The 26483-nt window shown below is 49.4% G+C and overlaps 1 protein-coding gene across 1 annotated transcript in view; it reads right to left on the minus strand.

Annotated features, from left to right (window-relative positions):
• The window catches only part of NXF1 (nuclear RNA export factor 1), a 537434-nt gene that overhangs the window by 47452 nt on the left and 463499 nt on the right, over positions 1-26483 (minus strand). The window contains exons 16-18 of the mRNA XM_069645157.1: positions 26075-26190; positions 8760-8802; positions 8603-8675 (exon numbers count right to left, since the gene is read on the minus strand). Of these exons, the coding sequence (XP_069501258.1) occupies positions 8603-8675; positions 8760-8802; positions 26075-26190 (232 nt within the window). The remainder of the gene's footprint in view (positions 1-8602; positions 8676-8759; positions 8803-26074; positions 26191-26483) is intronic.

The following is a 26483-nucleotide window of genomic DNA, read 5'->3' on the forward strand; positions in this document are numbered from 1 at the left end:
TGGAAGACGGATTGGAGGGCAGATGAACATATCTAGAAGGTCCGGGTACCACGCTCTCCTGGCCCAGTCCGGGGCAATTAGGATCATGGTTTTCTGGAATCTTATCAACCTCCTGATCATTTGAGGAATAACAGGGACTGGTGGAAACGCGTAAAGGAGTGGAAACTCCCAGTCCACTACGAACGCGTCTCCTAGAGCTCCTCTCGGAGGAAATTCCCTTGAACAGAACAGATTGCACTTCCTGTTGGTGCTTGTGGCAAACAGATCCACCCGAGGGGTTCCCCAAAGGGCGAAGATCTCTTGAATGACTTTATGAGCTAGCTCCCACTCGTGGGAGACTGCTCTGCCTGCTCAGAGCGTCCGCTGTCGAGTTCTTCTCTCCGGCTAGGTGGACTGCTGAGAGAGATTCCTTCCCGAATTGGCCAAAACCAGAGCTGCATTGCCTCTCTGCACAGTGGCAGTACGCCTCCTCTTTTGTTGAGGTAGTGCATGGCCACCGTGTTGTCCGTCATTATCAGGACATTTCTCCCCTGTACTGATGGCAGGAAAGCTTTCAGCGCTAGTCTGATCGCTCTCAGCTCCAATAGGTTGATGTGTAGTCTGGACTGCGATGGAGACCAACGACCGCTGATGGTCAAGTCGTTGGCATGGGCTCCCCAACCCGTGAGTGAGGCGTCTGTGACTACTGTTATCTCCGGCCATGGTTGCCAAAACAGTTCTCCTTTCAGGATGTTCTCTGGATAGGCCCACCATTGAAGGTGGAGGGCTTCTTTGTCCGGAATCCGGAGGAGATCTGTCATTCTCCCTGAGAATTGCGACCACCGAGTTCTTAGTGCCCACTGAAGAGATCTCATTCTCGGGCGAGCCTCTGGCACAAGGAAGATGCAGGATGCCATGAGGCCTAGCAACCTCAAAAAGTCGAAGGCTGAGAGACGTTGGGCATTTTGAAACTTGTTGACCATCTGCAGAATATCTTGAGCCCTTACCTCGGCTGGCGAGAATTTCTTTCCAGGGAAGTGTCCAGGACCGCTCCAATGAACTGGAGTCTCTGTGATGGTATCATCTGTGACTTCTTTAAATTGAGGGAGAAGCCCAGTTTGTGAAGGAAGTGGCAGACATAATCTAGCTGGGTTTGAGCTTGTTCCGAAGATACAGCCCTGATCAGCCAATCGTCCAGGTAGGGGTAGACGTGGATCCTTTCCCTCCTTAGACTCGCAGCCACTACCGACATTAGCTTGGTGAAGACCCTCGGGGCGGAGGTCAGCCTAAATGGCAGAACTCGAAATTGATAATGAGAGTCGCCAATTGCGAACCTCAGGTATTTCCTGTGTTTGGGATGGATTGGCACATGGAAATAAGCATCCTGAAGGTCCAGAGATACCAGCCAGTCCTGGTGCTGGAGGGCCTGAAGGATCTGAGAGAGAGTTACCATCTTGAACTTGTCCTTCCTGAGGAACTTTTGTTCAATTCTCGTAAGTCCAGGATGGGTCTCAGTCCTCTGTCCTTCTTTGGTATGAGAAAGTAGGGGGGAGTACAAGCCCTTGTTCCTGTCCGCTACAGGTACCGGTTCTATGGCACCTTTCTCTAGCAGTTCTATAATTTCCTGCAAGAGGAGCGGATCTGGAACTTTTAGAGAGCTGTTCCCCGGTGGATGACTGAGGGATGTGTAGAAAGGGTAGGCAGTAACCCTGGGCAACTGTCTCCAATGCCCAAGCATCTGACGTTATAGCCTGCCATTCCGTCAGATGGTGTGTTAACCTGCCCCCTACAGGTGTCTTGTGTGGAAAGACCTCAGAGTGGTTTGGGGGCGGCTGATGCAGATGCCGAGGGTAAAGAGGCACCTGCTCCGGCCTTAGTACCTTTGACCCGTTCACCTCAGGTGGATCTTCTTTGGCCTCTTTGAGTCGGCTGTCCTCTGCCTTTCCCGAATGCGGAATAATAGCGAAAGGACTTTCCTCTCCCAGAGGTTCCTGAGGGGCGAAAAGGAGTTTGGCGGATAGCAGCTCCTAAAGATTTTGCTGCTGCTTTAGATGTCTGCAACTTTTCCAGACTGTCATCAGCCTTTTTTACGAATAATGAAGAGCCGTCAAAGGGCATATTCAAAAGTCTGGCCTGTACATCTGGAGCAAAACCAGACTTTCGCAACCACGCATGCCTGCGGATTGTTGTACTTGCCGCCATGGCCCTGCTGATACTGTCAGCGGAATCGATGCCAGTTTGAAGAGACTCGCACATGGCATCTTTGCTATCTTTAATAATGTTAAGGAAGGCTTCCTTTTCCTCTCCTTCGGGTATGCAGTCAGCCGCTGATGAAGCACACTCCCACAGTGTGTGACTGAATCTGGCGAGCGTACAGGTGGCGTTGGACTTCAACGCCATACTACAAGCAGAGAAGACTTTCTTTGCCATAGAATTGTACCTCTTGTCATCTCTATCCTGTGGGACAGTAGGGTAAGCGGTCCTGTTGCTTGATGAAATTGCTGCTTGGACCACCAGGCTCTCTGGAGTCAGGCGTTTCGATAAGTATTCATGGTCAGCAGCAGCTACCCTATACTTGGCTGATAAACTTTTATTGACAGCAGGGATAACTTCAGGAGTTTCCCAGTTAGATGCAATTTTTCTTTGTAAGGCTGTATGGAAGGGGACTACAGGATCCTCCTGTGGACCTTTGTCTAATATGTCTGTCAGGTCATCCTGTTGAAAAACAGGCAAAGGCGCAGACCAACCCATGAATTCAATCATTCTTGCCATCAGGGTTCTATAGTGTGTTTCGGCATGTTCCCCTGGGTCTGGCTTAACAAAATCCACTTCTGGGGAAGTGTCCAGCCCACTTGCCTCATGTAATGACAACTGTAGGTCTTTCAACCTTCTTTCCTCAGAGGTGAAATCCTCTGAAACAGGTAGTGTGGTCCTCTGCAACTCGAAGGTTTCCTGGTCAGAATCTTCCCCTTCTTCATAAATTGAAGATAATCCAGGGTACTCTGACGTCTGAAATTGTATAAAACCCATTTCTAAGGCAGAAGGAGCCAAATTCGTCATTATTGGGCGAGAAAACGTCGATGTCGGCGACGCCGATGTGACAGGCTTCGAAGGCGCCGAAAGAAAACCGGAAGAGACCTCGAAGAACGAGAGGATCGGGATCCTACTCGAGGACATTGACAACGGTCTCGGCGTCGTGCCGGAGGCTCTTGGAATCACCGTTGGCTGTGGAGTAGCCGTGGTCTTCTCTTTCATCGGCGTCGATGTCGACGTCAAGTCGATCGACCGATGCGTCGAAGAACCCTTCGACAACAGCGTCAATGGCGAAGGGATCTTCGACGACGAAGATGGTGCTTTCTTACCCGATGGCCTGTGGCGCTCTCGGGTGGAATGTTTCGCCGGGTGCTGTGACTCGCGGCATTTTGATTTTTTGGGTTTTTCACCCGGGGTATCACCATCAGCTGTCTTCGAGGGGGACGAGGCCGCTTTCTCGAAGACGCTTAACATTTTCTTCCTGAATTCCTCCCACTCAGCCTGAGTGCTGTGTTTTGTGGGGCAGGAGACCCTTTCTGGGGAAACGGAAGACGAGGAAGGGGATCTTCGACGTATCTTCTTTGAGTGTCTTGATCTCGACGAATGGTGGGAGCTACTTCGAGATCTAGAATGGGAATGTTTTTGACGGCGAGGAGACGAATGTCTTGACCGAAGAAACTTTCGAGGAGGCTTTGACTGACTTACCTCTCTCGAGTTTCCCCTTGCCTTCAAGGCTTTCGCCGTCATGGACATGCAGTCCTCACACTCCGAACAATGGTGCTCGGCTCCGAAGCACCACAAGCAGATCCTGTGTGGATCCGTTATCGACATTTTTTTACCGCAGTCTCAACATTTTTTTAAGCCGGATCGCAGCGTTGTCGGTTCTGATGACGATGCCATAGAGAACGAGTTGGTATATTTCGAGTAGATGTAGATTAGATTATCTGACTGAACTGAGCAACGATGTTCCGAGGCCCCACGAAGCGCAGAAAAACAGAACTGAGCAACGGACGCCGCGCGTGGCTATTTATGGGCATGACGACGTCGGTGCCGATACAGTGGCCGTCGAGGGACATCGACTCGGCGGACGTCGACACGCAGCGCCCTCTACAGAAAAAATTTCCGAGGCCAGCAAGCTGGAAACGTATTATCAAAGATAAGGAATACGTCAGAGGACACAATCCCTTTGAAAGTCCTTTCCTAGCACCCTTAGAGTCAAGTCCTAGTACATTTCTTTTCAAGAGACTAGATGTCTTTAAAGGAGCTCGAACAAGGATGTGCGTTATTTCGAATACGAACATTTCCAAGACGAAAAAGTCAAATTCTAAATGTTCGTATTCGAAATAACCCCACAGCTAAATTGCTGTTGTATACCCTGCTCCCCTTACTTAACTTTGGGCGGCACGCTTCGCTGTGTGCGACCGAGACCATGCAGCGCCAGTTCCCTTCACTTCCGTGGATGGGAACCGGCGCTGCAGTGTTAGGGAGAATTCTCAGGAATATACTAATTCCTCTCCATCTTAGAGACCCCCAGCAACTTTGCTGGATTTTTAGGACTTTTTAACCTGGAAAGAGCGAGACCCTTTTCCCCCACTCTCACATGTATTTTAATGTGATTTGAACACGGTTTCTGTTGGTTGTGGAGTCTGAAACTCCATAGGAATCATCTTTTACATTGTGTCACACAGCACCTTCAGTCAGACCCTCCAGGATTTAGCGGCATGAAATGGCAAATTTTGTGGCACAAACCTTTATTTATGGCAGCATTTTTGCAACACATTTTTTATTGACTGGAGGGTGCAAGATTGGTACATTGCAGGAAAGATGCAGTGTGCAAGGCTACAAGAGAGCCAGGGTGTCAATATATGTATATTTTGTATCAAATAGGAAGAGTTCTATATGTCCCTGGCTTGGCAGAACAGGGTTTGCTTTGGCTACTTTTTTGGTTTAATGTGCATGCCTATTTAATATTATTAACGTTATTAATCATTATCGGTTGTAATGCTGAAAATGTTCCCCTTCTATGTTCCCCAATCCCGCAAACACCCACACACCTCACACGTTTCACCAATTCCCCATCACAACTTGTATTTTTGAACCTCATGGTCAGTCATACACATACTCCCATGCTGTCACACTGCCAAGTCACAATTTGTACTCCCTAGTCCCTGCAAAACTCCAAATCATACTCCCAACTCACACCGTACGCTCCCCAATTCCTCCCGCAGTATTCAGTCCATTATTGCATGCTACTTCTGCATCTTTCATCCCTTCTCCCATTCTATCAAACTTGTCCCTCATCCTTTGTCCCAATCTGCAGCTTACTGCCCTTTTCCGGCCAAACCCCCTCTGCTTTTGGCTCACTACTATCCCCGAGCCCACGTTCCTTCCACTTTCTGTACCTCCGCTCTCTCTCGGATTTTTGGCCCACCACCCCACTGCATCCGCTCTGCTCTCTTGCCCACCGCTTCCCCCTCTGACCCACTGCTCTCCTTCTGATCTCCCTTTGCTTTCTTGCCTACCATGGCACAGCTCACCCCCTCACTCCTTTCTCTCACATATTGTGATCATTTTTTGCATTTTTTGAAAACTGTAGATTTTGCCCTAAGAAAATGGGGCATCTAAAAATAGAGCAGAGGATGTGCTGTTTTTAGATAATCCTTTTTTGGAAATTAGCAGGCAACCCTAATATCAAAGGTGACCTGTGCATTTCCATGGGGCTGAGCTGTAGCGCAAATGATGCGCTGGCCAGCTGCCTTGAATACGTTTGTGTTGGAAGCTCTCTCCCGACAATGCTCTACAGGCTCCCCGTGCATTTCACAGTGACTGGCCCCAAGGGTCCTGCCACTGGAAAATGCAACCCAAAAAAAAAAAAAAAAAAAAAAAAAAAAAAAGCACATTTCTATCCCATTTGGGGAACAGAAATGCAAGTGAGACAGCAGCTGTCACTTTTTCTTTTTTTTTAAAGTATTGCATGAGTCAGTAGGGTCAGTAAAGACCCTATAAAGCAGTAGCACCCCTTGGGCATGTATTTAAAGTGGGCGCATAGGGTGGTCTACAATTTCGGCACATTTAAAAGCGCATCTTGCTTGTCAATTTGGGATACGCTTTTAAATGTTCAGAAATGCCCCCTGATTTGTGCTAAGGGGTGAAAAAGGACATCTGAATGGGCATATAAAAGAAGCGTCCATTCAGATGTCCTTTTTTTTTTGCTCAAGTGATGAGATATGCTTGTGCATTTCATTTCTTGAGTAAAAAAAAAAATAAAAAAATAAAGTTCAGGAACTGGCCCCTTACGTTTTTTTTCTGTGCTTTTTTTGCAGCATTTTGCAGGATCGCAAAATCGCAATAAGATGGAGGGTCTGTTCAGTGCAGTGGTACAGGGAAGTCTTTCAGATTTCGCAGCTACAGTAAAGCACCCCTTCGTCAAAATGGCCCCGGTCATCTTTTCGCCATTTCTTTCCATTCTTTTGCCGCTGTGCCTCAGTTGTGGGGACAAGAGGGAAGATTTCTGGGGACTCATTCACTGCAATGGGATGGTCACTGCTCGCAACTGGAAAATTTCAAACTAGTGGCTGTTCAGTGTTTCAGCTCCTTGCGTCTACCGCAAATGGCAACACTGCGGTTCCTGGCTGTCGAGATGGGTTTTCCTTGCTTCTGGGGTCCCGCACTCTGTTGAGGGGGCTCAAGCTCAGTCAGTCCTGCTTCCTGGGAGTCCGGAGGATCTTACTGGAGCTCTTGGCTAGCTTAAAAGCAACACACACAAACTGGTGTTCCTCTCTGGCTATCCGGGTCCAGCAGCGACTGCAGTGGATATTCGACCAGGTGGCTTACTTTGGAGTGGATTGGTTCTATAAACTCAAGGGGAGAAGTCGTCCTTGCAGGTCTTCTCTAATCGAGATCAATTTGGAGCTTCAGCACAGCAGCAGGGCTTCATTGGGCAATCCAACGGCCCAGGAGTTGCAGCAGGAATCTCTTCCAAGTTCTTCGGATTCCTTCGTCCAGTGGTCGACTCTGCCTTCGAAGCCAAAAAGCCTTGCCTTTTATGCAGGTTTCTCCCATTCATTCCAGCCTAGCTGACAGTCACCCAGCAGGACAGCCAGCCGGCCAATCACCTAAGAGTGCATTCCTGTCTCGTAGGAGACTAAGCACAGGGAGTTTCGGGTACCTCCCTCGCTTCCTGCCCCCGCCAGACACCCTGGAGCCAGAGGCGGGCTTCACTCATGAATCCCACCAAAGACGAAACAAAGGGACCAAACCTGGTTTGGCGCACAGAGCAAATCTCAAGAAGGACCTTTCCACAAAGATATGGCGAAAAAAGAAGATTGGGGCCATTTTGACAAAAATGGCACCCTTGGGTGCTTTACTGCAGCTGCGAACGCAGCCGGCTGTAAAAGCACATCACGGTAGTTAACAGTAAACCACTGCCACCAGCCATTAATTGAGGAAAGGTTAACAAAAATGTTACACAAGAAGCTAGACAAAGGGGATACTAGGTAACCCCTCCGGCACCCTATTGTAAGATAGTGTGTGCTGGGTCTAGAAAGTTACAAAAGGTAAGTAAACTCAATTTCACTTTACTGCTCTTTGAAAAAGTAGTTAATCCAGAGAAGGTATTTAAACCTTGGGGAAATCTGAAACACTTGCCTGTGCCACTGCACTGAAGGTGCAGTGTGACAATATAAAAGATGCCGCCTATGGAGTTTGCCAGACTCCACAACCAAAAGAAACAATTTTCTAAATCACATCAAAATACATGAGCGAGTGGGGAAAAGGTTCTCACTCTCTCCGGGTAAAGAATTCAGGTCCTCAAAATCCAGCAAAGTTGCTGGCGGTCTCTAAGGTAGAGAGGAATTAGCACAACTCTGAGAATTCTCCCTAACACTTACCTGCTCCCCTAACTACCTGGCAAAAGTTTGATAACTTTATAAAACTTTTTGAACATTTTGGCTTTGCCAATGCTTGTTCACACAAGCACTCGGAGAACACATTTATTAGTTAGATTAACGTGTCCCCTGACACTTGGAACTTTTCACCAGATCCCAGAGACCCTATCTTCATTTTTTCCAGCTTCATAAACTGCATGGAACTTAGCTGAACTTTTGGGCACAAAGTCCCATACATCTTAGGGATGGACTTCTGAAGTTAGGATTTATTCTCTTTGGACTAGTAGTGCAAATACTAATCTGTACCTTTCTTTTCAGAGGTTTGATATGTATTTTGCCCTACACCAGTAATTGTATACATGTATCTAATTTTAATGCTATGTGATAGTATTACCTGTTTGCAGTCATTTTTCACTGTTTTATTTTGCCCATAAGTAAAAAAGTATTTTTATACTCGTTTGTCTAAGTGTGTTCCTTGACTGCTTCACTCGGGTGTGTGCTCATTGTGGACCCTTTTACAAGCTCACCACCTCTTGAGACGTAGCCTAGAACACTTGCCTTGCTACGTTCAACTGGTTTGGCTACAGCTCCCAGAGTTGTCCAGGTCACAATATATATTGGCCTTCTATACATCTCTACCCCTGACCAGAGCATAGAAAATCAGTCCTAACACCTTCCAGAGTGAAGTGGATGAAAGTTCTTACCCAGCATTGGCAGCCGGCACTGCTATAAACACTCTGTTAAAAGCCCTCGTGGAGTCACGAAATTTCCCTTCCACTGAAAAACAAAAACAGGGGATGTAAAATCTAAGGGAAACCACAACAGGATTATTTTGAAATGTTGATATGCGTAGATACTTACCCTCCTTAAAGACTCCATGCACAGCAAAGCACAAAAGGGTGTTCTGCAATGGAAAATAACTTGTTAATACAAGGGTTGGGAAAGAATCAAGAGGAACAAAAAATAATAACCCCGTGAGAGACTGCACCAGGCTTGTCCTCTTGGCAATAGTTAACCCAACCTTTGGTATAAGCATGTACTACACAAGTTGGTAGAGTGATTGCGCAGCCAGGCTTATCTCAAGAGGGGTCAATGCGAGCTGTAGGGTTGCAACATAGATTCACAGTGACAAGTATCCAATTAACACTTGCACTCAAGGGTGCTTGATTAAGCAATTATTTATTAATTTAAACAGTCAGTTGAATAAGCCTTCTTTAGAAGGGAGCAAATATGTAACACTTAAATGCAATCCATAAATGCACACACTCAGTTTCAATAAATCAGTAGATACCCTTTTGGGATGGCACACAGACACTTTGTATACCCCGAGGGGACTTCAATAACTAGGACACTGGATGTTGATAAATCACTGGTACATTTAGAGCAATATTGAGTCTGGTGTCAAAAGGAAAAGGTTAGGGGAGAAAACAATGGTTAACAAGTTTCTCAAACAGGTATGCACTTTTGCACCCCCCAATGCAATATAGATTAACCCTTTCCCAGCTATACAAGTAAAGAATGTGTGACTTTTTGGAGGGGCAGATCAAAATACAAAGTCCGAGGTTAGACGAGTATTCAGGCAGCCAGGACAGTCAATGTCAATTGAGCAAAGTCTAGGGGAGCTGAGGCACTTCTTGAAGGCAGGTAAAAAAGTCTTGCACAATGTAATAGTGTGTTTTGTGGACAAAGAAATCACTTTTGGGCCACAAGCTGGGAGGCTTGTGAGGGGCAAAGCTGCAAGCAACTCTGCAAATGGCAGCAAAGGCAAGTCGCAATTGAGAGCTAGCAATGCTACACAACAAGAGGTAAGTACCCCTTAGTTAACAAGAGGCAAGTAACCCTTAGTTCACAGTACCTTAGGTCTGAAGACATTGGTTTCAGCTGGCTTCTGTTCCTGTTGTAGCATGGGAGATCCTGTTGTTCCGGGGCTTCAGTCGTGGGGACAAGTGGGAGGACGGCTGTGGACTCCTGCACTACGATTCGAAGGTCGGCAGCAGCAATGGCCAAACTTCAGATCAGCAGCACTTTTGCAGTTTCAGCTCATCACGAATAGCACCACTGCGGTTCTCGGATACCTTGTGGACCTTCCTTGCTTCTGGGGTCCAGCACACTGTTGAGGTGACTCAGGCTCGGTTAGTCCTGCTTCGAGGGGGTCCGGAGGATCTTCCTGGAGCTCTGGTCTGACTTAAAAATGATAAACCCCATTCTGATGTTCCTCTCCCTGGCACTCTGTTCCTGCAGCAGCAAATGGAAGTACAGCCAGCAACGAGAGGAGTTTGTCTTGGAGTCGATTGGTCCCACCAACCCAAGGGGAGAAGTCCTTTGCACAGCTTCTCTAGTCAAGGAATTCAGAGCTTCAGCACTGCAGCAGGGCTTCACTGGGCAAACCAATGGTCCAAGAGTTGCAGCAAGAGTCTCTTCTAAGTTCTTCTTCCGATTCCTTCGCCTAGTGGTCGACTCTGCCTTCTGTCTAAAAGACCTTGCCTTTTATGCAGGTTTCTCAGATTCATCCGCAGCCTAGCTGTCACTCACAGCGGGTGGCTGTCCTCCAAGGACAGCCAGCCGGCCATTCACCTTTGGGTGCAGTCCTGCATCCAAGGAGACTAAGCGCAGTGAGGTCCAGGCACCTACCTCGCTTCCTGCCTTGCCAGATACGCTGGCACCGGGGGCGGGCTTCACCCGCGCGCAGAGTAAATCTCAAGAAGGACCTTATAAACAAAAAATGGCAAAAAAAGAAGACCAGGAACATTTTGACAAAATGGGCACCCATGGGTGCAATACTGCAGCTGAGGTTTCAGCCTGCGGTAAAAATTCACAATGGTAGGAAAAAGTAAACCACTGCCACCAGCCATTAATTGTACAATGGGTAACAAAAATGTTACATGAAAAAGTAGACAAAGGGAAACTAAGTAACGACTCCAGTACCCTATTGTAAGACAGTGTGTGCTGGGTCTACAAAGAAAAAGGTGAGTAAAGTCAATTTCACTTTACTACTTTTGGAAACGGTAGTTTATCCAAGAGAAGGTATTTAAACCCTAGCAGAAATGCAAAGGATTTCTCTGTGACACTGCATGGAGGATGCTGTGTGTCAAAATACAAAAAGATGATGCCTATGGAGTTTGTCAGACTCCAAAACCAAACGAACACAGGGTTCAAATCAAATACATCAACAGGGCGGGCCAGTAATACTATCCCTAGTGGGACGTTCACAGTACCCACGGTGCTTCATGCGCCGAGGTCCCGCAGATTGTTTTGTTTCCGACATAAGGTTGCATGATGTAAAGCCGAGTACAGGTGTGTTAAAGCAGATGTATATCAGATAAGGCTTAGAAACATTTAGGCACCTTCTACTCTAAGGGGAGGTAGGGTGGGCGCATGTGAATCTAAGCAGATACAAGCATCCGAAATACAATTACAGTGAGTAATGTATCCCTTCTTAGGCTTGTGGAATCTGCTTAGATCACATGCTATGCATAGATTAGCAAGCAGTGTTTGGAGAAGGTGGTGGGTTGTGAGAAGGTACAGCGGCAAATAGATGTTTTAGCATCGCTTGTCACACCTGAGAATCTGCTTTAGAGTGTGTCAATGCAGTAGTGTGGAGTAAAAGTATGTACTGAGCTCCATGTATCGGCTTTGCAAATGGCGTCCAGCGGGACATTTGCGATAAAAGCCAAAGTAGCACATGTACCCCTAGTGGAGTGAGCTCTTGGTGTAAAAGGCAGTGTTTTGTTTGATAGATAGTAGCAGAGCTGTATGCATCAGACTATCCATCTGGAGATGGCGTTTTTGGAAATGCAATCTACCTCCCTGTCTGGAGGTACGGAGACAAACAGTTGGTCTGTTTTCCTTAGCCGTCTGGTCTTGTCTACATAGAGGACCGCCCTCCTTACATCCAGTGTATCAAGTTTTTTCTCAGCTGAGCTTGCTGGATTCTGAAAGAAAGATGGTAGTTCGATGGACTGATTGACATGGAACTTTGAAATGAACATAGGTGAAAACCTAGGGTTTGTTAATACCAATTTGTCTTTGTGGATCACAAAGAAAGGGTTTTGCACTGACAGCTTGCAGTTCACAGACTCCTTATGGAGGTGATAGCCACTACAAAAGCTGTTTTACAAGTGAGATGTTTAAGGCTTGATTTATGCATAGGTTCGAAGGGGGGGGTCCCATGAGCTTTGCAAGTACTACATTGAGGTCCCAGCATGGTAGCGGATTTGAAATAGGAGGGTGGAGTCTCTTCACTCCCTCCATGAATGCCTTAATGACAGGGATTTTCCACCATGACAGGGATTTTCCACCACAACACCTTACTCTGAAAAGTGGTGTACGCGGATAGAGCAGCTAAGTGAACTTTAATTGAGTTAAATACTAGCCCCGAGTCTAGTAAGTGAAGCATGCAATGAAGAATGTGTGATGGAGTACATTCCATTTGGTTTATTTGGTTTGACTGGCACCAAATTACATATCTTCTCCAATTGTCAAAATAACAGCGTCCAGTGTTTGGTTTATGTGCACCTTTGAGGTCGATTTAGATGTCCAAACTATGAGATGAAGACGTACAAATACAACACGTGCAAGTCCCAGTTTCACTGCGCCAAGAAAAGCAGATAATAGTAGGCAGTCCAATGTATTTATAGAACAGCCTTTGAGGTCCAAAGGATTGATTCAAGTAACACCCCAACACGTGTTTCGAGCCTTCAACGGCTCTTCATCTGAGGCTTCATAAGAATTAAACCTTACACTTATGCAGAGAGGGCAAAAACCCCGAAGGTACTCTCAAGGCTTCGCAATTGCGGTTAAAGCTGGTCGGCTGTTTGGAAGCAATGAAAAGGATGGACATGCAAGTGTAAGGTTTAATTCTTATCAAGCCTCAGATGAAGAGCCGTGGAAGGTTCGAAACACGTGTTAGGCTGTTACTTGAATCAATCCTTTGGACCTCAAAGGCTGTTCTTTAAATAAATTGGACTGTCTACTATTATCTGCTTTTCTTGGCGCAGTGAAACTGGGACTTGCACGTGTTGTATTTGTACCTAACTCAGTGGAATCATACTGGCAGTATATCCACACCACCCAGATACCTGCTGCCTTGTCGCTTTCTTTTTATTTGATACTTTCAAGCACTGTGGATCGTGACTTTTTCTGCCAATTTGCCCCCCTCTATGACTTGAGGAGCCAAGCTGCCAAGTACAAAGAGTGAGGTTGAGGGTGTAATGTCACCCCGTGCTGGAAGAGCAAGTTGAACGGGCAAAGGAGCTTCATCGGGTCACACATCGCAGCAACTGGGATTAACGTCATCTGTTCCTTGTGAATCTTGTTCACCACTCTACTCATTAGTGCAGTTGAGGGAAAAGCATAGGTACATTTCCCTGACCAACTCAACCACAAGACGTTCCCCCTTGGAGTCGAGTTGGGGAAACCTGGACGCGAAGTCCGGGCATTGTTTGTTTTGTCTTGTTGAGAACAAGTCTTGTGAGGGGTAGCCCCACTGTGTGAAAATGTGACCTACAAAATTTCTGTCAAGCTGCCACTCATGTTCTTCTAGTAGAGGATCTCTGCTTAGTGAATCGGCTAGGGTGTTGAGTTCCCCTGTTGGGAAGTTAGGAACATGCCCCCTCTGAGTGCCCATTCCATATTTTCAGTGGTGCAGTCTGTGAGAATGTGTACAGACTGATTTTTCAAATGTGCTTCGAAGACTTGGAGCGCTTTGAGTACTGCTAGAAGTTCCAGCAGGTTGATGTGGTTCTGTGCTGTGATTTGAGTCCACAGACCATGCGCTGTGAGATGGAGGTGATGCCCCCCCCCCCAACCAGTGAGGGATGCGCCTGTTTTAACAATCGCTTGCACCATCGGGTCGTGGAAGGGTTTTCCCTTTAACAGATTCTCCTTTGTCCACCAGCGTAGAGCTTGTACTAGTGTTGACGAAATGACCAGTAGATCGTCCCACTGACGGTTACCCGAGACCACTGTTTCACCAACCAATCTTGCATTGGGCGCATGCGCAATCGTGCGTGTGGGACCAGGTAAATGCATGATGCCATCATTCCGAGCAAGCGCATTGCTTTGTGTACGGTTATCTGGCGACTGGCTAGATACTGAGGTATTTGCAGCAGTATTTTTTGTATTCTTTCCTTTGACAGAGCACCCCAACTGGAAAACAAGGTGGATCGTTTTGGGTATTTTGCTTGCAAATTTGGGGTCTTTCCCCTGTGATTAGCCAGTCGTCCAGGTAAGGGTACACTGGGATTGACTCCCTGCGCAGGTGCGCCGCCACCACCACCTTTAATTGGGGAATACCCTTGGAGCGGATGCTATGCCAAAGGGTAGCACCTTTGTTACGCTCACCTTGTCTCCACAGGGGCGCCAAACAGAACTGAACGGTCCATTGTTGAATTGTTCTTCGTGCCCCCTCCGATTCCCTCTTCCGTCACGGAAACAGGTTTGCCTAAAAGGTTAAATGAAATGTTACCCAACCGTAAGGAGGAGGGCCAACTCCCGCCTCCCATGGCCTTCTTGTGCACCCCTCTGCTATGTCTCACCTTAGTGTTATGAATGGCAGACTCTCCATCCTGCGACTGTCTGCAGAGGTGCGTAGTAGTTCAAGGATCTAGTTACTTCACTGATCCTGCAGACTTCCAGACTATGACTCAATGGGGTAAGACTTTATACCAATGGTATGGTTTGCTTTAAAGTTCAAGTTGCCAAAGTTCACTTCTGTGCCTCTTTCTTACAGGTTTCTCCTTGGTGTGAAAATATGAAGCAGACTTCTTCCCAGGAACGTTGAGCTGGATTCCAAGGTAAGTTCACACCAGCGTTATGCGATAAAGTCTTTACATGCAGTATTGTTATTTTGCGCAACTAACCTGCTGTTCTTTTTTATTCTGCAGGTGCTGTATATCCGGGGTGGAGGTCGCGTGGTGATGCCTTGCGGGACCGCTAGGAAATGCAGCTTTCAGGTGAGTAGTAGCACTGCTTAAGAGTTAAATATCCGATGCGGCTTTTCCCCAATGCGCAGCTAACCTGATGTTTTCTTTATGTTCAACAGGTGCTGCAGCTCCGGAGCGGCGATCGAGTGATGGTGGCGATCAGGTGATGGTGCTTCGCTGGATCGCTGGGATGAGCAGCCCACTGTTGAGTATTAGCGTTGAGCAGGATAGCAATATAGTTTACATAGTCTGCATGGCTAACCTGATGACTTTTCCTTTTCAGCTTAGCAGAAAGGGAAACTCTAGAGCGATCGAAACGGAGCATCAGGTAAGAGCCTTGTTCGGTTTTCTCCTCTCTCTTCCTTCCTTGCAGGTAGCTCGTGAAGAACTGGACCGGCGTGGCTGAAGACAGGCCTGAAGGTAACAAGACACAGTGAGCGTTACGCTGCAGGAGTGCAGAATAATGCAAAGCGTGTTCTGTACTGAGGGCGTGGTTTATATAGCCTTCAAGAAGTAGTTCCCAGGTAAAGTAGTCCCTTCAGCCTGCCTCAGACTGGTCTGCACGTGGTTCTCTCCCTTTGAAACTTGTCTTACTTGTGATGGCAGCATGAGCCTGGCGCCAACAGCGCCAGGCCTGAGTCCAGGAAGCCCTTAGGGAACCCTCTGGGGACTTAATGGTCCCCATGGGTACCAATACCCTGGGCAGGTTGGTCTGTTGCTGATGTCTGGGGCAAGTACCGTGACAACCTTGAATTGGTAGTGCTGGTTTGCTATCTTGAAACGCAAGAATTTTCTGTGCACTGGAACATTGAAATATGAAAGTAAGCATCTTTCATAGCCAAGGTTGCTATGTAGACCCCCCCAAACCCCCCCTCCGCTTTAGCAGTGGGATTACTTCCTGTAGCGTTGTCATGCAGAATTTCTGTGGCTTGACATAGGGGTTTGCAGGACGCAGATCTAAGACCGGGCGCATTGTGAGATTTTTTGGGCACAAGGAAGTACATTGAATAAATACCCTTGTTTACCGTTTTCGCAGGAACGATTTCGAATGGTCCTTTAATAGCAGCTCTGCCACCTCTTCCAGTAGGATGCGCTTTTCTTCCTTTGAGGTGGTTCGTTGTCTTGGGAAATGGTAGGCGGGTCGCTGTAGCAGCTCTATACAAAAACCGCCTGCACGGTAGAAAGTACCCACTTGTCTGAGGTAATTCCCTCCCATACATGGGTAAAGTGTGTTATGAGTCCTCCTACTGGAATGGCATGGGAGGGAACCTCTAGCGGGTGGACATTGTTTTGGGGGTGTTGAGCCGCCTCTGGAAGAGGAGGATCTGCCCCTGTGAGATCTTCTCTGGCCTCTCTGGAAACCTTGCGGGAGACTGGCCCTGTGGTGATCCCCAGGACGAGCTCTGACCTTGGTTGTACCCAGACCCCCTTTCTGATTTTTGTCCCCTAAAAACAACTAAAATTATAGCCCCCTCTGACGTGTGGGTTTATTGGTAAATTGGCCCAGTGACTTTAAGGTGTCGCACTCTTCTTTGGCACTCTTGTTCGATAAGGCGGTGGAAGACTCCCTCAAGACATTTGGTTCTATCGGCATGTTAAGAAGAGTAGCCTGTGGAAGCCAGAATGGCGTAGTCATGTGCGGCGTTTAATATTATCCTCCCTGCATTATCAGCTGCATCTAGATTATTCTTGAGAATGCAGTTAGCAACAGCTTTCCCTTCTGCTACGGCGAGACAGAGTTGTGATTTAAGGGGCTGAGGCTATTTGTTCGGCTACCTCGTCCCACTTACGGCAGTTCTAGCTTGCCAGTAAAGTGGTGTTATTGGCAATCCTTGCCTGGTAGGGTGCCGAGGTGGCAACTTTCCTGCCAAAAGTTTAAATCTCGTTACTGGGGGTGCCTCAGATGAGGCTAGAGGTGTTCCCGCTCTCTTTCTCGTGTTTGTAACAACCAATGAATCTGGTTTTAGTTGACCCCCGATTTAAATGGGGTCTGAGGGAGCTGGTCAGAAGACTATCAATGTGCAAGTTTACAGCCCTTGTTAAGTTAAGAGTTACCAAAGAGGGTTGAATTTGCCTCTTTACAGAGTGGAGGATAAGAATAAACTGTAGCTGACTTGTCTCCCAAGAGGTCTTCAACAAAATCTTTGCCTATTGGGGTCTCCTGCATATCCTTTTTGAAATGTTCAGCTGCCTTCAGGAGCATATCATTATATTGGATTTGGTTGTCAACAGGAAAGTCAGCCACGGGTGGGTCTGAATGATCTGGCGATTGTATGACAGATGTCTTCATTGTTATAAAACTGATCTACATCCACCATGTCCCCTTGGTCGTCAGTGTCCGTGTATGTTCCAGTATCCTGGAAGCTTTGCGTGGGGTCATAGTAGGAAAGCTGCCCTGGGTCCTGCTGAGGGGTGGCTATGTGTACAGTGTCTGTACAGGCTCTTTTTGCGGGGGGTTAAGTGCGGCCACACTAACTGAAGGAGTGCCCTGAAGATTTTCTAAAACCTCTGGATGGCTGTCAAAGAAGTCATCTAACGATGACCTGCATTTCATGACCCCATCTATATCTTCTGCAGACCACTGGGATGAACTTGGAATAACAGAAGATGGGCCAACCGATGGGGTAGGAGGGGTGGGCGTTGGCTCAGGTGCCGGATGTTTCTTGCGCCTCATAACCCCTGAAATTATCCCCTCTCCCTGGGTCATAGCCCTTGAACTAGAGCCTACATTTTGCTTTGAGGACTTGTGATTTTTCGACATCCGACCCTTTAGTAATGTATCCGGAACGTGCTTTCTGATAAGCTCAGACATTTTCGAGCTTTGAGAGGACTTCGCAATGCGTCTTCCGACTGTCATTTATCGGCATGCGTGCGAGCCGTCGCCGCGTCTTTCGCCGCTCAGCTGTCGGCATGTGTGGACTTGACGGTTTGGACACAGCATCAAATTGACTTTCCTGTCTATTTCGGGGGCCTGTCGTGAGGCGAACTCGGGTAATTGCCCAGAGGACAGGGAACTGTCATACCTCCCCCTTGACGCCATGTGTGGCCTTCCGGTTCGTGCTGAAGTCGACATGTGGCCGTGGGTTGTGCGTTTAGTGTGGGTATGTGTATCCGTGCTAATGCTGCCGGGTGTCTTCCCCATAGCAGGGCCGCCTGCCTGCCTGATGGTGTCGGGGGCTTGCACAAGGGCATCCGACGGATCCCGTTCGTCATCGTGACTAAAGACACCAATGTTGCTGTTACTGGAGGCACCCTGCAAATCCACGACGGCCTCGGCCTACATTGTGTGTTGGGCCCAGCGCTTAGTCTAATTTTTTTTTTTTTTTTAAACTTTGGTTTTATTGGCATTTTGTAAATTTAACAAACCGGGCTGAATAACCCATTAGGCACACCAGGTGATTAACTGTTCCATTCAGCCCTTAACCCCCCCCCTTCCCACCGCCCCCTTCCCAACAGAGCCCCTCCCCCCTGCAATCCTGCAATAACTTCAAACGAAAGAGACAATGAGCGGCTTTATCCTTCCCTGTGTTCAGGAGACGCTGTGGTGGGTGACCATTCTTTCCGGCCGTGGTCGATGGTGCCGTTTCCCCGGTCGTGGGCATGCAAGGCAGGCCCAGCTGGGCTCCAGGCCCTCCTCCCCTCCCTCGGTGTGGGTCAGTGTCTCAAGTCAGTGGACATCCCATCCCCACGATTGTTGCACCCCATACCAATGTGCCATGAAAGACCCTGAGTCGTTGTTCACCAGAGCTGTGAGTTTGTCCATCAAGAACATGTTCTTTACTTTCCTCAGCCAATCCTCCTTGGAGGGGAGTTCCGGGCTCTTCCACTTCTGAGCCAGGGCCACCCTCCCCGCTCGCAGCATTGTTTCCATCATCCTTGGATATCTATATATTTCCAAGTCTTCCGGGGGTACTCCCAACAACATTGACAGAGGGTCCTGGGAGAGAGGCTCGTCCGATGCCTCCGCGATCCAGGACCGAACTCTTCCCCAGAAGACCTGAACTTTCGGGCAGAGCCACCACATGTGCTTCCTGGATCCCCTCTGGCCACAACCCCTCGGGCACATTGGAGTAACACCCGGGAACATTTTAGATAATTTTACTGGGTCCCTGTGCCACCCCTGCAAAACCTTGAAATTATGTTCCATGTCTGCGGTGAACAAGTTCCCATGGAAAGCGATTTTGAAAATTCTCGACCAGGTGTCTTCCGAGATGACCTCTCCCACCAAATCGTCCCAGAATGAGCGGAAGCCCCTTCTCCCGGGGAGGTTAAAAGTGTTCAAGATTTTATACATGTTCGACACCGCACCCTTTCTCGTAGTCGCTGTATCTATGAACTTTTCAAAGGGGGTCAGCTGCCTCTTCAAGTTTTGGCCCCAAGATTGGTCGCACAATATGCCCTTGAGGCGGAGGTATTCAAAAATGGTGAGGGATCCCCCGCCTAGGGCCTCCCTCAGGTCCTCGTATGGGAGAAACTCCCCCTCCCTGAACATCTGCCCAGCCCATTCCATCCCCATGTCGGACCAGGTCTGGGAATTCTGAAATCCCCTCCCGCCCACATCAAGGGGGAGCCCCCAAAGGGAGGACATCGGGGACGGCCATGAAGTGAGGTAGGCTGTCTGTGGGCCCTCCCTCCAAATTTCCCATAGGACTCCCAGGGTCGGGTGTCTTCTTAACTTCCCCGGGATAGATTTGCGTGGTGCCCACAGGAGGTCTCTAACCTTCAGGGGGTGGGCGTCCATGTCCTCTAAGTAAGTCCAGTATGTCCCCATCCCCTCTCTCATGTGTTCCAAGAGAACCCTCAATTGTGCAGCCCGGAAGTACTGGCGGAAATCAGGGAGCCCAAATCCCCCCTCCTCCCTCGGCAGTGTCAGGGTCGCTCTCCCAGTCCTTGGGGTTTTCCCCTGCCATATAAATTCTTGGACTGCGTTTTGTAGGACCCTGAAGGTCTGCTCTGGGATGGTGGTGGGGAGCGCTGTGAACAGGTACAGAAGCCTGGGTAAGATATTCATCTTGACCGCTGTCATCCGGCCGTACCAGGACAGGATCATCTTGTCCCATCTCCTCAAGTCTGACCTGATCCCTGCAATTATAGGGTCATAGTTAGTGGAGGCTAGTTTGGATAGGTCCCTAGTTAGCAGGACTCCCAGGTATCGAATGGATGTCTTTCCCACCGTGATTCCCTCGAACCTGTCCAGGGGGTCCAGCTCGGGGTCTCGCACTTTCATTGGGAGCAGGACCGATTTGGTTGTGTTGATTCTCAGTCCGGAGAAGCGACCAAATGTGGACACCAGGGACAGAAAGGGGGGGAGCGAGGCGGCCGGTTCCACCACATAAGCAAGGATGTCGTCTGCAAAGTGGGAGAGTTTGAACTCTACGTCGCCTCTGCTAATCCCCCTGATGCCCGCATGCGCTCTGATCGCTATAGCTAATGGTTCTATCGTTAGGACATATATCAAGGGGGAGAGGGGACAACCCTGCCTGGTCCCTCGCGAAAGTGCGAAGGACTCGGTCAACCTCCCATTCACCTGGACCCTCGCTGTGGGGGCTCTATAGAGTGCCGATACCCAGCTCCTTATATGGGACCCGAAGCCCATTTTCTGGAGAAGAAGTTCCATGTACCTCCACTCCACCCTGTCAAAAGCTTTTTCGGAGTCTAGAGAGAGGACACATGAGTCCAGGTCAGATTCCTGTACGAAGTGGAGCAGATCTATCGTTTTTCGGATATTGTCCGACCCCTGTCTCCCTCTTATGAAGCCCACCTGGTCCCCATGAACCAACCTCGGCATTATCCCCTCCATCCGCCTCCCCACCACCTTGGCCAGGATCTTGACATCCGTGTTCAGTAACGATATCGGGCGGTATGAGGAGCATTCTGCCGGGTCTTTCCCCTCCTTGGGCAGTACTGCTATAATGGCGCCCATCATGGAGTTAGGGAGAGTGCCTCCCTCGAGGACAGAATTGAAGACCCTCGCCAGGTGTGGGGCCAAGCTGGAGCGGAACCTCTTGTAGAAGTACACTGTATAACCGTCCTCCCCCGGGGAGGTTCCCACCTTCATCCCACTTATCACTTTGTCTATCTCCTCCTCGGTTACCGGACCCTCTAACCCCTCCGACATCTCTTGTGTTAGGGCCGGGACTTGTATGGACTCCAGGAAGCCTTCTATCTGGGCATCGCCCTCGCCATATTCTGAGGTATATAGTTCCTCATAGTAGTGGCGAAAGGCCTCTCCTATGTGAGGAGCATCGTAGCCTATCGTCCCCTGGGCGTCCTTCACTGCCTTGACCATTCTGCTTCTTTGGACTTCCCTTAGTTTCCAGGCTAGGATACTATCTGCCTTATCCCCTTTGTCATAATATTTCTGCTTCACCATCTGGAGGCTCCTCTCCGTTTTGTGCAGGAGGAGGTTTTTGAGTTGGAGTCTGTAATCCTCCAGGGCCGTGACCTGGTCACGCTCGAGTGGCCGCTCCGGAAGCCCGCCAGGCCGGAGCTGGGCTATTTTATCCCTTAGGGTCTTTTCCAGGGTCTCCCTTTCTCTTTTCTTCTGGGCTCCTATTTTGATGAGCACACCTCGTAGGGTTGCCTTGAATGCATCCCACAGTGTGTGTGTGCCGACTTCCCCATTGTCGTTCAAGTCAAAGAACTCCGTGATGGCATCTAGCACTTCCTGCGCAATGGCCTCGTCTTTGAGAAGGGAATCATTGCATTTCCAGCGGCCTCTGCGATCCGCGTGCCAACCCTCAGCTATAGTGACGCGGACCATGTCATGATCCGTCCAGGGGACGGGGTCTACACTGTAGCCCGAGAGGTGTGGGCGAAGCGTTTCGTCCACCAGGATATAATCGATTCTGGAAAATGAGGTATGAATGGCCGAGTAGTATGTGAACGAGGAGACGTCGGACCTGGGGAGTGGAATCGTGTCGACCAGGCCCAGCTCAGTGTTGACCCTCCGGAAGCATCGTGCCATGCCCTCGTCCGCCGGTCTGACGTTCGGAGGGCCAAGTCGCTTCCTATCTAAGGCCGGGTCTAGGACCATGTTGAAATCTCCCCCTACCACTATTTTTCCTTGGACAAAGAGTTTGAGCCTGTCCCTCACCTCCTCCCAGAACTGGGCTTGGCCTTCATTAGGGCCGTATATAGCTACGAGGGTTAAGGGGGCCCCCTGTAAAGTGCCCCTCACCATTAGGTAACGACCCTCGGGGTCCTTCAGGGTCGCCTCCTGCTCAAAGCCTATGCTCCTTGCTAGCAGAATTGCCACTCCCCTCCTCTTTGACCCATGTGATGCACAAAAAACCTCGCCGATTCCTCCTCCCCTCATCTTGGGTTCCTTCCCCCGGGCCCAATGTGTCTCCTGCAGGAAAAGCAGGTCTAGCTTGGCTCTTCTGAACTCCCTGCAAACCAGGGACCTCTTTGTGGGGGAATTCAGACCTCGCACATTCAAAGTGCCCACCCCCAGGGCCGGCAAACCATTAGCCATTCTCTATGTATCTCTCTCGGTTGGCCACCCGCGTCGTGTCTAAAACCCTGTGTCGCTTCATTTGTCTCGCTACTGGATTGCTTGGATTTTCCCTTCCCCCTTCCCCCAGGGCCCTAAAACTGACCCCAAACATCCCCTCCTCCCCCCTCCCTGAGAAAACATCCCCCGCCAACTTGAAAGAACCCCCCACCCCCCTACCCGACGTCCAGCCAATGAGTTCCGCCATCACTGGCTTGTGGCCGGACCACCAGCCTGGCCTCCCCAGGCCGGGCCCGCTGAACAATGCTCATCTCCTTGAGCCCCCTTTCCCCCCCCCCAGCCTCTTCCCCCTCGGTTGCCCACTGTGTACTTGCTGTTCCAGGGGACAGAGTCGTCACTGGGACCTCACGTGCCTCCACGCCTGTCCCGCAGATTGTCGGGGTTCCCCCGCCGTCAGCCTTCCGAGTCCATTTGTTCTCCTTCCCGGGCGGGAGGTGGAGTATTCAATTTTTTGTATTTTCTTGAGGCTGTTTTCCTTCTCCTGGGTCCCGACTGCCCCGGCCCACCCCCGGCCAGAGCCTCCGGGCCGATTGGACTTCTCCGGGGGGCTGGGTCCACCACGTAATCGTGTATGGCTCCTCTAATATCCTCTTCTGTGACCAGCGTGGTGCGTTGGCCCATGTATTCGAAGGATAAGGAGAAAGGATAGCCCCACCTGTAGCGCACCCCCTTCTCCTTAAGTAGCTGCGTCAGGGGACGGCACATTCTGCGCTTCGCCAAGGTGTAGGCAGAGAGATCCTGAAAAATAGTAATCTGGGCATTGTTGTAGGTGATCACCCCTGCCTTCCTCGCTTCTTCCAGAACCTTGGTTTTTTCCATGTAGAAGTGGAATCGGGCTAGGACAGACCGGGGGTTCCCGGCCCTGCCCCCTGCTCTATGCACCCTGTCGTACGTGGGTTCCGTGGTCATCTCCTCCGCGAACAGGAGGGTGATAATGTCTTTCACGACTCGGGTTAGATCTCTCTCTGTCTCCCCCTCCGTTTCCGGGATCCCGAAAAATCTTAAGTTATTCCTCCTTTCCCTGTTTTCAAAGTCGTCAAACTGTCTGGCCTTTTCCTCGTCCCTTTTCTCCAAGGCCGAGAGCCTCATGTCAAATTGGACCTCCTGTGCCGTTGACGAGGACTGATTGGTTTCTACCCGTTGCAGCCTCTCCTCCACTTTGTCCACCCTTTGTTCCATTTTTTCGAATTTCTGGGCGATATCTGATCGCATTTCCCTAATTTCCTGAAGGATGGAGGCAAAGCCCCTCTCCATCGCCGTCGCGGGTTCCGCCATGTTTCCCGGGTGGGTCGGGTCTCCGGAGCCCGTGTGGCTGCTGTTGCGGTCCTTATACCTGAACGCTTGCAGCGACTCTAGCCCGTTCATGCGATCCCCCTCTGTGCCCCCCTCGGGGTCTGCCGCTGACCCAGATCCCGCACGTCTTGGAGTGGTCCCGTGGGGAGGGGGAGGCTGCCAACGTCGTGTACCAGCCTCTGATTGCCGTCCAAGTTCTGCACCCAGGGGGGGAGTCAGGCGGGCACACGCCCCGGGGTCGTCACCGGGGGCCACCACCCGATTAGGCCTGGTCTCAGTACCTCCGGGCTCTCTGGGTTCCTTTATTGGGTTGGTGGGTGGTATCCCCACCCCCCAGCGTGTCTTGCGCTGTGCTGCCCGGGCCCCAACAGGACTACGATAGCGGGGGGGGGGGGCGTGCTGCGGGGGTCGCCTTGGCCACCCCTGATCCCGGGTGGGCTCTCCTTTTCCTGCGTTTGTCTCCTGAGGGCTCGGGGGGCAACGCTTCCAGGCCCCGGATGCTGGGCCCGAGGCCGCCGACTGGGTCGTCCCAGCCTGGTGCGGGGGCCAAGGCTGGGAGTCCGGTTCTTGACAGTGGTGGGCCGGCGGGAGGGGCCCGTCCGGCTCTTTGGTTTTTTTTTTTTTTTTTTTTTTTATTTCCCGCTTCCCGCCGCCGGGGCTCGGCAGGGGCGGGCCCGTGCCGATCCTCTGAGGCGATCCCTCGGCCGGGGGTGGTCTTTGCTACCGTGGCCCCCCTACCTTCTTCGCCCGATGTTGGTGCCGCTTCCGTTCGGCTACTCCTTCTGGGTCGGCAAGACACTGAGCTCCGGCTGGCGATCGGGCTGCACTGCTGGGCTCCGTACGTCCGCAGGCCTCTCCCCGTTCCCTCGGCCGCGACTCCAACGCGGCTCGAACTCTGGTTCTCGGGGGGCGGCGAGATCCGCTCCTTCGTGCCGGCGTCTCACGGGGGGGCCACCAGTCGATGGCCAGATAGCTGATCCGCCGGGGGGGTCCGGGTGGGGCTCAATCCCTCTGTAAGGCCCTGTCCTGGCGGGAGCTCGGCACTAGGCTACCATTGCCTCTGCGCCCCCTGGTGGTCTTACCGCTTAGTCTAATTTTAATGGTGTATTCTCAATTTTGTGTGGGGAAGGCAGCTTGGCAAATAAAGTGGGTAAGAAGGGGAAATATGCATTCTGTTAGGGTAACTAAGAAACTAACCACCCCCACTCTCCCTACTGTGAGGGCCGAGGACCGGAGCTGTCTTCTGAGGCCGTCTGAAAAGTTTGTCGAGGCTAGTACTGCAGTCGACAAAGGTAGTCAGGTCTTGTAGGGGAATGGCTAAGAAAAGACAGTAAGAGTAACCAGATCTAATTATTATTATTAAAATGGCGATAGTCAGAAGGAACTCTGCTTTCAGCGTCCAACAATGATGGCGGAAAAAAACAATCTGAGGGACTTCGATGCGTATAGCACTATGGGTACAGTAGATAGACGTCACACTAGGGATAGTATTACTGGAACGACCTGTCAACGTCCCTTTGAGTTTCGAAAAAAACAAATATGCAGCTTCCACTAGATGTCGGCCTATGCATAGCATGTGAATCTAAGCAGATTCCACAAGCCTCAGAAAAATAAATATTCATACTATAACTGAGTGTGTAAGTGTTTACTTGGATACATGCATTTACTGATATCATTGTACAGCTCTACAGCCAACATTACCCCTCTTAAGATAAGCGAGGCTGCTCAATCACATTACCAACTTGTGTATTACAGGCCTAAATTAAAAAGGTGGGTTACCTAATAGCAAGAGACAGTCTTGTAAAGTCCCACACCAGTTGGACTCTACAAATTCTTACTAACAGTGACTTCTCAACTGAGAGTCACTGTACAACTGCCAGGGTCTACTACCCTTGTATTACTGCAAGTCATTAGAACGTAACGTATGGTTTTACTCCCCATGAATAGGCGTGTCCTATACTAAATGTGTTTTGATAAGGTTCGACTACCCTAGAATTACTGTTAGTATTCTGAACAAGGTTTATGCTTTGGTATTTGAACCTTCAAGCATTGTGATGTGTTTTTATAATGTGTTTATGACTATAACCAGTACTTACCCCAATACTTAACTTGGCCTACTTGTAGTTAAAATAAAACTTTATTTTTTATAATACTTCTAGTTGTAAGTGTTTCTATTGAATCCTTGGTATACTACAGGTTTGATGTACTTTCCTACATCCCTCTCTCTGTCAGAGATAAGATAAGCCTAGCTGCTCTGTCTACACTACCATATACTCCGGTGTGACAGCCTTACACTAAGAGTGGAGTCTTGTACTGTCTCAGTTGTAGGGTTTTATTAAGCCCTTAGTTGGACTTCAGAAAAATGCAATCGGGTGGCAAGTTTAGAGCGGAAAGAAAACAATTGGGGGAGGGATTGACCTAGTAGGTGGTAAGGAGACCCTTACCGTTTGAGCAGTGATGTCAATCACAAAGGAGTTGATGTCGTGAAGAGTCTTTGGCAGCTCGTTCAGGAAGGCCACAACGCTGAGCCTGGTATGCTTCAGCAGCTTGAATCTCATGACTGCAGGAGAAGGTAGGTAAATACTGTCATTTATGAAGATTTAATTTTTTAAACTATCATTTTCAAGAAACAATTGTAGATCAGTTTACAATCCATGCGCTATAGATCTGATCTCATCTTAACTTCCTTTATTTTGGCATGACTGCCATAAAAGGTGAACAAATACAAAATAAAACTATAATTATAAACATCATACATCTTAAACAGTAGATAAAGTCCTTAGCCAGTAGCCTTCCCAAGCACGCCGGCGGGCTAAAAACATACCTAAACAATAACATTGTTATTAAAAACAG

The sequence above is a fragment of the Ambystoma mexicanum genome, chromosome 2p (genome assembly GCF_040938575.1).
Source record: "Ambystoma mexicanum isolate Mex_15411 chromosome 2p, UKY_AmexF1_1, whole genome shotgun sequence".
Classification (NCBI taxonomy): domain Eukaryota; kingdom Metazoa; phylum Chordata; class Amphibia; order Caudata; family Ambystomatidae; genus Ambystoma; species Ambystoma mexicanum.